Source organism: Ochlerotatus camptorhynchus, unplaced genomic scaffold (assembly GCF_037179485.1).
Source record: "Ochlerotatus camptorhynchus isolate MF236.1 unplaced genomic scaffold, CSIRO-AGI_Acam_v1.1 ptg000675l, whole genome shotgun sequence".
Lineage (NCBI taxonomy): Eukaryota > Metazoa > Arthropoda > Insecta > Diptera > Culicidae > Ochlerotatus > Ochlerotatus camptorhynchus.
In genome coordinates this window covers 248,288-262,953 of record NW_027041152.1, presented here as the reverse complement: position 1 = coordinate 262,953, position 14,666 = coordinate 248,288, and the positions used below count along the sequence as shown (strand labels likewise).

The 14,666-nt window shown below is 35.6% G+C and overlaps 1 protein-coding gene across 1 annotated transcript in view; it reads right to left on the bottom strand.

Annotated features, from left to right (window-relative positions):
- Positions 1-603: 603 nt before the first annotated feature.
- LOC135714613 (WD repeat-containing protein 20) overlaps positions 604-14,666 on the bottom strand; it is a 125,606-nt gene continuing 111,543 nt past the window's right edge. The window contains exon 5 of the mRNA XM_065237992.1: positions 604-3,867. Within this exon, the coding sequence (XP_065094064.1) occupies positions 3,808-3,867 (60 nt within the window). The 3' untranslated portion in view covers positions 604-3,807. The remainder of the gene's footprint in view (positions 3,868-14,666) is intronic.

Here is a 14,666-nt window from a genome sequence, read left to right as displayed (position 1 = left end):
CCAGTAACACCTCCAAATTCATTCTGATAAGACGTCTACGAGCGGTTTTGAAAAAAACCGTGGAGTTCTAGGATCAATTTAATGAATTGACCACTTTTTCGTATGTTTCGGATCCTCCGGAGGGCCATCCCGTAGTCCTCGGAGTGTATATTCCAGTAACAACTCCAAATTCATTCTGATAAGACGTCTACGACAGGTTTCGAAAAAACCACGGAGCTCTAGGATCGGTTTCATGAATTGACCACTTTTACGGATGCTCCGGATCTTTCGGAGGACCATCCCGTAGTCCGTAGGGTCTATATTCTGGTCACAACTTCAAATTCATTCTGATAAGACGTCTAAGAGAGGTTTCGAAAAAACCACGGAGCTCTAGGATAAATTGCATGAATTGACCACTTTTACGGATGTTCCGGATCTTCCGGTGGACCATCCCGTGGTCTCCAGTGTCCATATTCCAGTCACAACTCCGAATTCATTCTGATAAGATGTCTAGGAGTGGTTTCGAAAAAACCGTGGAGCTCTAGGATCAGATTCATGAATTGACCACTTTTACGAATGTTCCGGATCTTCCGGTGGACCATCCCGTGGTCTCCAGTGTCCATATTCCAGTCACAACTCCGAATTCATTCTGATAAGATGTCTAGGAGTGGTTTCGAAAAAACCGTGGAGCTCTAGGATCAGATTCATGAATTGACCACTTTTACGGATGTTCCGAATCTTCCGGTGGACCATCCCGTGGTCCTCTGGGTTCATATTCAGGTCACAACTCCGAATTCATTCTGATATTTGTCTGAGCGGTTTCGAAAAAACCACGGAGCTCTAGGATTAGTTTCGTGAATTGACCACTTTTACGGATGTTCCGGGTCTTCCACAGGACCAGACTTGTGACTTTCCGGATGCTAAATGTTCCCAAAAGGTGGCAAATATTCTGTTTAATAACTGTTCAGAAGACACCAGGAAGTTATCTCTTCAAATTACCCTACAATCAGTGTTTGGTCCCAATTAGGTCAAATCCCATATGCTACGTGTATTCGTTAATGCCGGATCGACCGCACTATAGGAATCCAGGGGTAACCGTACTATAGGAATCCGGCAAGAACGAATCCGTACTATAGGAATCTTGACTGTATACAATTGAAAAACAAATCGGGTCCGGGTTATTAAAAAAATCGGATTTGTGTTCGGTATGGATGGTATGGTGAAATATTTACATATTTATTGAAAAGCTCTGTCATTGGGAGTTGATATTTTGTTTTCTTTCCATAAGGTTAGTTCAAGAGCCACATGTGAAAAGGGCATATAAGCTTTTTGTTAAATAAACCTTTGTACGCCCTTTTCTCGCCAACCATGGGTTGCCCACGCAAACTAGAAACATCATCGGGAAGGGGAAAGTTTCCCCTACCCGGTGATGTTAATGGTTTGCGTAGGTGTCATGTGGATGGCGAGAAAAGGGTATAAGAAGGTTTGTTTACAAAAAGCTTGAATGTCCTTTTCACATGTTGTTCTTTATTAAAAAATAATAATTGCTCGTGAAGTAATGAAGTGAAGTTAGCGGAATGTTTGAATAAAACTGCAAAAAAGGTTATCTTCCATTTAATTCCACTTAATTAATGTTGGTTTCCATGACAGATCGACTACAATGTGCAGTCTTCATCAGTTTAATAATTGCTGGTCTTTTCTTTTTTCCTTGGTTTATTTTCCGTTGATCTTGTTTTCCGTACTGAGTGAGTAGCAATGCTACCGACGCCAGGGAGGTAACTCCCACGCCTGGACCCTACCTATCGACCCATCAACTCATGGACGGGTCCAACAGGAAGATGTGATCAGATATTTTATACATCAGAAAATCCTGACCGACTGGGATTAAATCCAGACCCTTCCGAGGGAGAGGCAGTCACGCTTACCACTACACCATCGGCGCCACTAAATGGCGTCTTTTCGTTCCTTGTTCATGCGATCCTTGCAGGAACAAAGTTCTTCTTCTTATTATTTTGCTTTATTATAGAGACTTTCAGCCCTTAGCTGGTTCGTCTCTTTAAAGAGGAACAAAGTTGTAGCATTGTATTAGACTAGGTCGATATGTATATTAAAAAGCAAAGGCCGCGTGATGTTTGGTAAAGCGGTACAAGCACATATTTTAGAGAAAAACAACAATGATGCGTGGCGTCCAATCAAAGGAATCTCACAATATTTGAACTTGAAATGTTGCAAACGATGCGAGGTATAGCTTCAAAAAATCGGGTTTGGGTTGGATGCAGGCAAATATATTATATTAACAATACGATTCACTCTTTCGCTTAGCTGACGAACCGATTTTTTAGCGATGAAAGCGCCTCTGTGGCCAAAAAGGCTACCAATGTATTTGTTTATGTTCACGAGGGGTAAACCAAATGAAAATTTGTATAATATTTTAAATGTATGTACGCAGATAAATGATTTTTAAATTCAAATGGATATACTATTGACTCAGGGCCTAATATGATTTTGGTATTTATTCAAATACATTATTCGATTAATTCAACGAAAAATATGTTTGAATCAACAAACTGATTATAGAGAAGATAATCCGTTTGTTGATTCTAAAAACCATTTTGTTGGTTCAAAAATAAGTTTTGTTGGAATAGTAATACAATATTTTTGAATCAATAACAAAATACGAGGCCCTGGAACAAAAATCCATTTTTCTGCGTGTGTATTTCAGCATATTTTTGATTTGCTGAAAACATTGACACGTCATAAAAAATTTCAAGTATTATACTAAATGTAATTAATGAAATAAATTTCAATATTATTTTTTGATAATAAATGCTATGCTCACGCCCCTCGATTGTTTGGTTCTTGCTGACCTTTTTCAACGCTAGATGGTACGTGAAGCAATATTTTTCTGGTCGCCATTGCAATGTATGGAAAAGGCAAGAATGGATCATATTGTTAATATGATATATTTGATGCAGGTTTTCATGCGGGTTACCACGAAACCCAACCATCTATTTTGATAAATAAAATTCCCCGAGTTTTCCATGTTTTGCCAAGAAGAAAATCACAATTTCTACGTTTTTGAGAAAAATTTGTTTTAATACCGTCGAAAATATACTATTTATGGTAATGTTAAGTGTCACAAACGTCACAAACCTATCTAAAAAATATACTATTTGGGGTTAAACAATAACTTAAATGCCATAATCTGTTTTGAAAGAACAGCTTTTATAATTAAAACTATTAAAAGTTGAAGTTTAACATGTTTAAAAACTGTAAGAAATGTGTTTATTCTTAGCAGAATTAGGAAATAGTTCAATTAAATTTGATAGTTATTTTAATTCTAAACCTGAATCATAACAAATAGAAAACTTAGTTTGAATAATCATAACTTGAAGTAATGGTAGAATAAGGTGGGGCGAAATTTCTTGCAATTCCCCACTGCACATCCACTGAAAAATTATACAACCAATATATTGATAAAAATAAGAAACAAGTAATTTTTTAACTAATGTGTACTAATAATCATCTCTTATCCGCATTGCTGCTCATATCTTGTAAAAGGTGGAAATTTACCGTTACCGCTCTGATTTTCTTCGGGTCTGAGAAAAAATAGCAATAAAATTTCATTCAGTCGCTTAGTTAGATTCCACGGGTATACTATCTTGTTGATGTTGTTGCTCACTTTTACTTCAGGGATTGTGCATTTGCCCGTTACTATAATCATTTTGCTTAATAACAACGAACGTACATAAGCGTTAACACGAATAAAACAATAATTATCTTAACTTATTGTAAACATAGGATACATTACAACTATTGATGTTTTATTTACACTACCGTACCGCTGGGTGGTGCCGTGGGACTTGAAGGTAAATGCTGTGGGAGATTCTGGAAAATAAATTTAACATTGAAAAAGGTTACATTAATATAGCGGTATTATACTACAGCTGTCAAACCCCCTACATTCAGTATGAATCCAACGTGTTTTGATTTTGACGTTCTGGTACCTATGCTGGGTTGATAGCGTGTTACTTTTTAGGTGTCCAAAAAGTTCCCTATTTTCGACAAAAATTCACTAAAGTTACTTTTTTCGACATTCCGCTTGAATTGCAATGAAAAGTTGTTACAGTGCCATCTGACTTTTTGGCAAAAATGAGTTATCTCCTGAAATCGATTATTAACTACCTGTATTTGAACATGTGTCCATAAAGCGAAATGTTTTATTCTTAAAATATCGTAAAACATACCAAAACTTGGTTGTCTCAGTCATAAGATACCATGAAAGAAAAAATAAACTACGTTTTTCTCGGCTTAGTGTTTTTCCACATGAGACTGTTATGCATTTATGGGCAGTACAGAATGCTTATTTCCTAGTTGGAAGTTCATTAAACTAACGAACGAAAAAGTACGCAGAAGAAACCAAGACGATACCTACATCTGCAAAGCACAATTTTATTTGCGATTGCGCATCTTTGAGGAATCCAGTTTAAACTGCAAAATAGAATAATTAGGGTGACCAGTTAACATGAAAAACCGGAGGTATTAGGAGCATTTCCCAAAAAAATATAGCATTTTTAAAAATTGAGGAAGCATTTAGCCGGCACCGGTGGTGTAAGCGTGGTAAGCGTGACTGCTTTATCACCCCAATGGGGGTCTAGGTTCAATCCAAGTTGAGGTTGGGATAGCCGATTTCTGAGGCATAAAAATCTCTGGTCACGTCTTCCTTCGGAAGGGAAGTAAAGCCGTTGTCCCGGCCCATGTGTGTTGAATGAGTGCGATATCCTACGCAGGTGTGGAAGCTGCCTTCCTGCACATTCGATTGCGGTCAATGGATGGCAATCGATGTCCGTCGGTGATTGGCACTAAATTGCGGAACAGCGACCGACTTTAATTAAAAAAAGGAAGCATTTCACCGTTTGCATGGTACATATATTTAGTTACCGTTTTTCACGGTTGCTCCAACAAAAGCTCTTGCCCCTAATCAAAGATCTCCATTGAAACACACGCTTATAGTTGAGGCAATGAAACAAAGATACTATAATTTAATCTATCATCTGAATAAGATTGGAATTTTTTCCAGAAACTTTGCTAAGAAAATAATAACACGTTGTACGCTCGAATAAAGTGACGATATTACTTAGATCAATCAGAGAAACAGGTAAGACTAAATTAGTCTTCACAGGTAAACAACACATTAAATGCAGGGAGTATTGATTTTTTATTTGAGAATATATTTTGATTATGAACAACAATGAATTTATTAAAAACAATAGCACATAAATCTAAACAATAAATAATTAACATTGAAACAGAAAAAGAAACATACTAATTATAACGAGGAGCAAAGATCAGCAATCGACTTTTTGGTAAGTTCCTTAACCTTTTTGCGGTTGGAGAGAATATTCGCCACTATTACTCGCTTTTGATTTTCATAGTTGATACCAAAATCGTTGTACTTTTGACCCAAAGTTACTGCTCGTTCTGCTGAATCGTTGACAACCGCCAAACTACAACACACATCTTTAGCTTGTTTGTAACTCTCGCTTGTTTCCCACTCAGAAGGGTCTTGTTCAAGGAGAAACTGTGTTGGGATTTCCATCATTTCCAAAAAATCCAAAGATCGTTCGTTGATGTAATCAGAAAGATCGTCCGGTTCAACTAATTTGTGGCTATCCATAGTCCGCGATAGGTTCTGAACCATCTTACGTTTTATATCTTCGGGAAATCCATCGTCAAAAAATGCAAGGCACACGTTTTGCTCAGATATCGCATTAATTTGACTTTGTATCAATGAAAAAAATATATTTATTACTTTGACTATATGTTTTAGTATTACTTCCACGTGAAGTCAACGATTTACATAGTTGAAGATGCTAATTTCAAATAACAGACTGTAGTGGTTATTTTTATACGATAGATGGAGTAGATGAAAGCATATGCTTTCATCTACTCCATCTATCGTATAAAAATTACCACTACAGTCTGTTATTTGAAATTAGCATCTTCAAATATATTTATTATTAAAAAAGTTAATTTCTCAAAAAGTACATTTTTGAAAATTTTCGTTTTAAGCCTCATTGAAGCTCATAATGTTTGCTACTAACTGGCAAAGTTTGGTGATGGTAAACTTATGGTTTTTTTAATATTTCACGATTTTTACATTTTCATTAAAAACACATTTTTTTTAACCGACAACTTTTCCGAAGACACCATAGCAATCAAGCAAGCCGTTTTTGCAATGTATTAAAATTTTTATTTTATAAGCGCTTTTCTACACAGGCCCTATCGGAAAAGTAGTCGGGGTTCGCTATTACAATTTGTAATAGCGAATCCCGACTACTTTTTTATTTTAAAATCTCAACTTAAATCCACAAAATACATTTATCTGCTCTTTTTTACTTTTCTTTTATTCGAAAACCTTATGGACAAATGATACATAATTTATTTTCATTGTAATACATTTACTTTCTATTTTTATTTACATCACTTCTTAAATACATCGAATATTTTGGCATCATTATCATTACAGTTTGAGTATCGTTTGGCTTTAATTTTATTTTCTGATAGAGGAATGAAAGAATGAAACTTTTGAGTTCCTTGAATTATTTTTGCATTATTATATTGCTCGTTGAGGTGTGAAGCCATACATTCGTATTCCTCTGTTGTGGCAAAACTAAATGATAATTTTGTTAATTCTTCTTCTTTTCGATTATTTGCCCAATTATAAAGCTCTCTTGCATTTTTTATTGGATGTTCACGTTCTTTGGCCAAACTTGCTCTAGTAGCCATACGTTTTATTGTACCTCCAATAGCGTCACAAGGACCTTTCCCATGTGATGTTGCAAAGAAATGCCATTCGGCTTCAATTCCATACTTTGATTTAAATTTACAAAGGCTAGCAAAATTTTTCCGGTTCTTGTACTGTGACGCGGCTCCATCGGACATAAAATAAATCTTGTTGATATTTTTACTTTGGTTAATGCGTAAAAAACTTATCATTTTAGAAATAAATAAGTTAAAAGCCACTGAGTCATGCCTTAACTCTTCAGAAATTATAATAAAACTTAAATGTTTAACTTGCATATTTTCTCTAAAATATATAACAAATGGATGAATGGTAGCTTGTAGGACATTCCAGTGATGAGACTGAACTTCATCCTGTAACACAAAGCTGTAGTTTTCGGAAAAATCGCAAGTAACTAAAAATTCACCTTCTTGCAAATTATTTCGTGTAGTTTTCAAAAAATTAGATTGCTGTGTTTTTATGAAATCATGTGGTATCAAACTTGTCAATTTCAAGCAGAAAAATGAAACAAACTCGTCTGCAGGCTTTACAATAGTTTCTAAATCACATCTATCCGTGGTAACCCACTGTTCAAATGAAAGCTGATCAATGCATTTTTCCTCTAATTGTTTTAATAAAATGCGGAAGAGTCTGGACAATCTTCACAACACCGTATATAGCAATATGTTGTCTTGTTTTCACAAAGTAGGCTGTCAGTGAACATTTTTACATCATTTAAATGGTTAAGTTTTTTCAAACTGTGTAAAATTAGATTGATGTTTTCATGCGTTGTGCACACGCAAACATTGTTGGTTCCAGAGCTGGTTAAAAGTTTACATTGCTTAGGGCGGAGTTTTGCAAATGAAGAGAATCCAATTTTTACATTGCAGTGAATTTCATTGAATCGTTTATAAGCTTCTCGCAAAGTCATCATTAGTAATCTTTTTTGAATGGCTTGTCGTTTTCCTTCTTTCTGCACAGACACATAATCTTTTTGACCAGGCATTGCCCGGCTCATATCATCATCTTCAAAAAAAAAATTATGACTGCCAATTTTGTTTCATCACTTAAGGCTGTGCCATATTTTGCGGTTTTTGACGAATTACCTTCCTTTATCAACTTAGCCTCTGTTGCAATATATCTACTAGCATTAAATTGATCCATAACTTTTTGTGTTGACCATGAATAAGGCAATAACGATAAAATTAATAATTTTTCACTTCTTGCAGTGGATGTATTGGAAAACTTTTCCTTCATGTTTTCTAAAACTTCTTTGAGTTCATTCACTTCGTCAGCCTCAGGCTCGAAGTTGAAAAGATTCTTTCTAATACCTTCGTTGATTTCACGGTGCTTCTTTTCGGGGTAGTGGATGTAGTTGAGTTTTCCCACGTCTATCGGTGATACCTGGATTCCTGCAATGCCTCGGTTGAATATCTCGATGTTGACTGGTTGAGTAAATTCTTGGTACGATTGAACTGAAGTAACTGATGTCATTGATGGTACAGTTGTAAGGCTTTCACAGCTCGGTACGACAGGTACTATCACTGTAGTTGGCATCTTTGAGCTTCCGGCAACATGCTGTTCCACGTTTGAGATGAAAAGAGCTTGATTATCAACACGAAGACGACAGGACGTGCAAATGCGAAAACCAGTATTCAATCCTGATGCTTCAGAATATCCAATCGATTTTAATTTCTGGATGGTAATATTCGAAATATTCCTCAGCTCTTTCCAGCACTTGACTTCCTCGAACGGCCGAATGCACCTGATAAAACATGCTCGTTCACTCATGTTGCTTCCTGTATTAAAAAAATTAAAAATAATAATCTTTAAAAATGATTTCATTGAAATACAACTGAAGCTTATGCTTACCTTTTAACCAAATGGTGTTACACTTATTTCCTATGATAACTTTTTAAGATGTATGCGGTAAAAAGCAATCTTTGTGATCAACTGCTTGTTTTCATCATTCAAACTCATTTAAGTATCAGATCGATAGGTATAATTTCTACATTAGATACAGACAGATGTTTTTGGTGTTCACTACTACAGTGTTGAGTATTTGACTTATTACCATTAAGATCACTGATACAACTATGCAAAATTGAAGACAATGAATAAAAAAGAAAATTAATCGCTAGTTTGAGCATCATTTCACTTTTATTTAGTTCTAGCTCAATATTCATCAAATGAATTTTTTAGTTTTGTTAGTAACGATACCTTTTCATGGTATCAGATGTAATGAATCCTAACTTTTCAATAAGGCCTGTGTAGAAAAACACTAATGAAATAAACATATCTATATTGCAAAAAAAACTTGCTTGATTGCATTGGTGTCTTCGAGAAAGTTGTGCAAAATTAAAATGCAATTCTTGAAAAAATATACACGGTTGAAAAACATGTGTTTTTAATGTAAATGTAAAAATCGTGAAATTTTCAAAAAATCATAACTTTTTTGTTTTTGAGTTTACCATCACCAAACTTTGCCAGTTTGTAGCAAATATTATGAGCTTCAATGAGGCTTAAAACGAATGTACTTTTTGAGAAATTATTTTTTTTTTTCATTGAAACAAACGAATTTTTTTACAGTGTATATTTTTAACATTATTGCCAAAATAATATCTACAACTTTGCTCAAGACACCAAATTAATCGAACAAAGCGTTTCAGCAATATAATTTTTTTAACTCATTAGTACTATTTTTACACAGGCCCTGTTAGAAAAGTAGTCGTGATTCAATTTGAAGAACTGATAACACAAATTGGCATCTTTACTAAAAAAGAACTGTGCAAATTTTCATCAAAATCGGAGCCGACAAATTAAAAAAAAAATTAAAAAATTCGTCAATCTGTAGAGAATTGCTCTTTTGCAGAAATTGCAATTTCCTTTCCACAGTTCTGTATTCTTCCAGAGATTTCATTAGATTAAAAGTCTTCCTTGGAACAGATGCAGCTAAGGGTGCAGAATACCAAGTGTCCCAGTAAATTTTCACTATGAACAGGCATACCCTTTTTAAAGCTTTTTGTTCTCGAGGACGCAAGCTAAATTGGTTTCTGAAAAGGTAAATTTTCAGTGCGTGAATTTCCCGGGCCATCCAGGGTGCGCAATGCACAGCTCCTAAAATAATAATAAATCATGCTAAAATTATTCTTCAATGCAATCATTCAATTAGGCTTACCAGGAGCTTTCACTTTGATTTTCAAACCACCATACTTTTCAACTCCAACCAACAGAAGCGAGAGTAGCAGCATTTCTCGATAGTCTGCACGTGTAAAGGATTTTTCCAAGAAGCCTTTTGCAGTGGATTCAATCATTTCTACGTCTTCAACTGATACCTCCGGGGTCGTATTTTGTGGAGTCGTTTGTTTTCCAGGACTTCTGGAATCTCTTAAAATGGCAACGTCTGGGCCGCTAGATGTTTCCTTCAAAGCTAATGTGAATTTTGCTTCTAGAATTAGCTGCAGAATATGGTGCCGACACGGGAAATGCAGCAACTTCCGTCTCAGGCGTTCCTCTAACGAGGCAACCGCACCATTGTATACACTAGAGTTGGAGGCAGTGGTATCATACCCAATAGCTTTAATTTGAATGATGGTTCCCCACTTTTCTAATTCTGCATAAACACCGTCCGCGGTATCTCTTCCAGATTCACTTTGAATCCACTTTGGGAATGATTGGAACCCCAAGTAATTGCTAAATATTATTGCCTGTTACCGTAATCGCAAGTCACTCCTCTGGTTTCTGAGTTAATCCTTTCGACATTTGCTTCGTATCTATGTGTAATACCAAGGCATCTTTCACAATTAATACCAACTATATTTTTAAGATCAAAATAAACCCACAAACATTACCGTTCGGCGGTATCTGCGGACTGTTGATAGGCTAGAAGAAATTTCGTTGCTACCCAAGTAATATTTCTGGTTTTGTGAGGGTTCTGTAGACAATGATTTAGACTTGTAGAATGCTTTAAAACCACGATAAAACTAGCAATGTTGCTTGGGTATTCAAACCCAGCTCAATCCCATGGGCTGTTAAGATGGCCGCGGCGGTACTGTTCAAGACCATGCTTCTGCGTGAGGGTATTTGCACTCCATGATGAAATATTTTCTTTTTGCGATCTGGTTCCAAATATTCATCATCCGAATTTTCTGCTGCAGATTCTGAGTCTTCACGCTAACTTGAAAGTACTCATTAATGAGTAAAAAAGACCCATTTTGAAGAAAAGTGGCTTAACTCATTAATGATTAAACAATTTTACCCATTAATGAGTATCTGTTACCCATTAATGATTAACAATTACTCATTAATGGGTAACAGATACTCATTAATGGGTAAAAAATTTACTCATTTAATGAGTTAAGCCACTTTTCTTCAAAATAGGTCTTTTTCAACCATTAATGGGTACTTTCAAGTTAGCGTGTTGCATGTTTTCCTCTTTCTTGATTACTTGATTCTTAATATTGGCTGGGCTGTAATTGTTTTTTTTTAATGTTATATTATCCATCAAAGCACCTGTTATATTTACTCTCCATCAAGGCCCCATCATCTAAATCGACTTCGGGCCTAACCAACAGCTGTCTCTTTTGATGTGTCACATTGAAAATTTGGTTTAGACGATTTTGCCATCTTAAACGCATGTTAAAACATTTTCCGACCTTTTTGTGACTTATTTGGAACTTTTTCTAGGCATTGTATAGATCTATAATTTTCTTAGCGATATACTATGTTCGCTGGATGCGGATTTTCGTTATTTTATAAATAGCTGTTATTTTCTGAACAACTCTGGAGTAAAGATTTGTGTTCTTTACGATGGTAGTGAAAACATACCAGAAGAACTCGCCTTGCGGATTTCTTTCAAAATGCGGTCTTACCACACCAACTCCAGGGTTTGTAGCCCTTTCCACATCTTTTATTTTGGATGACTCGAGCGACGCTTGCCTTTGATACAAATTCGTCTACTGAGAATTCATATTTCTAAAAAAATCATCTATCAATGAAACAGTTATCCGTCGTCATTGAAAAGCAGTGCAACTATGTTCTGTCAATCTAATTGAAACTTTTATTGGCTCTGTTGTCTTGTGAATTTTAGCCATAACGGCTTGTTTCTGATTTTTATCTATCAATCTATTGAATCTACACGAAAACTATGTTTGGACGATATTTCTAGAATAGTATAAGGAACATTATGCCGTAGACTTCACATTTTTATATCATATGTGTGGAAAGTTCGTAAAACAAATACTTTAAAACTCTTAAATTTTTAAGATGAGCATTATACTAAGTCAAACTTCAGTAAAATCACTTTGAATAGTCAACCTCTTCTTGGTAAATAACACATTATGCTTCGCTATGAATGTTGTTACAGCAGTTTTCGTTGTTTCAGTCTCGAGATACAAATATTATAAGCCGTAAATTACCTAAAACATAAAATTAACTTGAAGCACCGATTTTGCTGAAAATTTGCACAAGTTCAAATTAACATGACGAACAGTGCATCGCGAACATTTCTGTTAAAATGAACAGGTCTAATGATGATATTCTAAGATGATTATTTAGTTTTGTTTTCAGAATAAGCTAAAGAAATCTTGCAGAATTCCAAGGGTATCAAGATGATTCAATCATTGGTATTTTTTCGAGATCCCGGACATCGAAAATAAATTAAGATCCATGATTCCCTCTCACCCCAAAGCGCCTGGGTTGAAACCCAGACGGTGTCGCCGGGATATTCTGAGGTATAAAATCTCTGATCACGCCTTCCTTCGGAAGAGAAGTAAAGCCTTTGGTCCCGGTTCATGAGTTCATGAGTCGATAGGTTGGGTCCAGGTGTGGGAGCTGCTTCTCTTGGGTCGGTAGCATTGGTACTCAGTACAGAAAACAAATCAAGGAAAAAAAAGATCCAATATTTAAAAATAAATTAAATTCTGAACATTACTTTTTTATTTCACGCTAGATTCAAGAAGTTTTATTTTAAATTCAATATTAAGGACATGGAGAAATTTCCAAGATTCTGATACTTGATTGGAACGGTCGTGATGCATAATGCATGCAATTTTGAATAAAAAAAAAAACAGTGAAGATGTTTCTTTCTTTAAACACGAGCAGTCAATTCGAGTTTTAATGTTCTTGATTTTGTGAGTCAATATGTATGTTTATTTGTTAACGTATTATGCCAAATGCCGTAGTTACGAATACTCTTTCACAGTCGATTGTTGAATTTGAAAAGCTTTGCTTTCGGTTATTACTTTTTTCAGTGTATTGTGCCAGTCTTTTAATTTCGATGTACACTCTATATGTTCGTTTATAGCCTATTGTAGTTTTTTCGTTGTAGTGGATCCCTTTAATGAGCTGACTCCGTTTTCTCTTGAACTGTTGCAAGAAATGCGTGAAATACAAAAAAAGTTAACCTGAAATACGTTTAGGCGGGCAGATACAGCATTATATTAGTGAGAGTTAGAGTTAGTTAGAGCACTCCAAACCGGAAGCGATTAGGAATCGTAACGATTTAGGCAGCTTCATGAATGGCACTTTATCTCACTTCTCTGTGGATTCTCCGTCTCCTAAGCGTAAGAGAAGCGAGAAGAAATAATTGTGTGAGTAAAGGTTTCTTGTTTTACTTCTAAAATCTATCTATCTATCTAGGGGAAATGGCTCTAATGTTGGCCTATGGATCTAAGATTGGGCCCATCGCTAAAAATCTGCTATTTATCAATTTTATCTAGATGAACGCGTCATTGGGACGGTGATCTATCATTTCCAGGATTCTTTCAAGTACTGGCTGTGTATGTGTAGACTAGATGAACGCGTCATTGGGACGGTGATGGCATGGCAACCCTGCCGTGTGTAGACAAACATCACGTGCCATTTTTCTATAGAGATTGCTAAAGTGTGATAGTGTCAGTGATTTGTTTTCATCGGGAAAATTTTCCGCTATTGGAAGATTGCCGCAAAAGCTCAATGCAGATGTCGCCACTGTATGATGATGATAATGTTGACAGACTGCATATATATAATTCGTGAAAATTAGCATTAAATCATAATTTTCATCAAGCCTGCGTGAAATCCTTCCAATATAACATTCGAATTGAAGAAGAAAACGTTTTTACGATCAGACTGATGTGCATATTTGACTTTTCCAGGTGAACTTTCATAAGTTATATTCATTTCATTTCACGGCTCCATCAATGCTGCATCGTAAATATGATGGTAAACAGAAGTAAATTGCTCAATTACTCAAAATAAAGATGATTTGTCATATTGTTATCACTTTGAAGACCATCTAGCACCATTTTATAGCATGGTGCGTGTTGAGTAAATCAAGTTCTGGTGCGTTTTCCGTCGAAAATTGTGAGTATCAATATTATTGCTTAAAAAAGGCCAAAATGAAAATTTATTGAACATTGGCGTCCTATACAACCAATTTTCCATTACCACCAGCATGATACAACCTTTCCTAAGTAAATTAACTTAATTTCCACTTTCATCTTAGTGGAAATCGCACATATTCACCATTTTCCGAAAAATGCAGCTGCGCAGGAGGTAACCTCTCGCTGTGGGTGCAAACTTGTTATGCATTATTTTCCATGAAAACCTCTCCGATCCATACCGAAATAATAACAATTAGTTTTCAAACACGTTTTCTTACACGATTCAAGCAAAAGTTTCCACGAGAAATTATTAGTTTTTCTTTATGGACCGATTTGCCCCAAAAATCGTCTGTTTTACTTGGAAAATTTGGAAACTATCCTCCTTCTAGTAGTTCTCACTTCGAAATGTAGGAGGCGAAAGCTTGGAAAAGTTTCACTGCAAGACGCCAATGAAGTTTTTTTTCCCGATGAAAACATTTTATGTATACGTATACGTCACGTAGTGTGCGTACGATAAACGTCAGCAATCTCTATTCTCT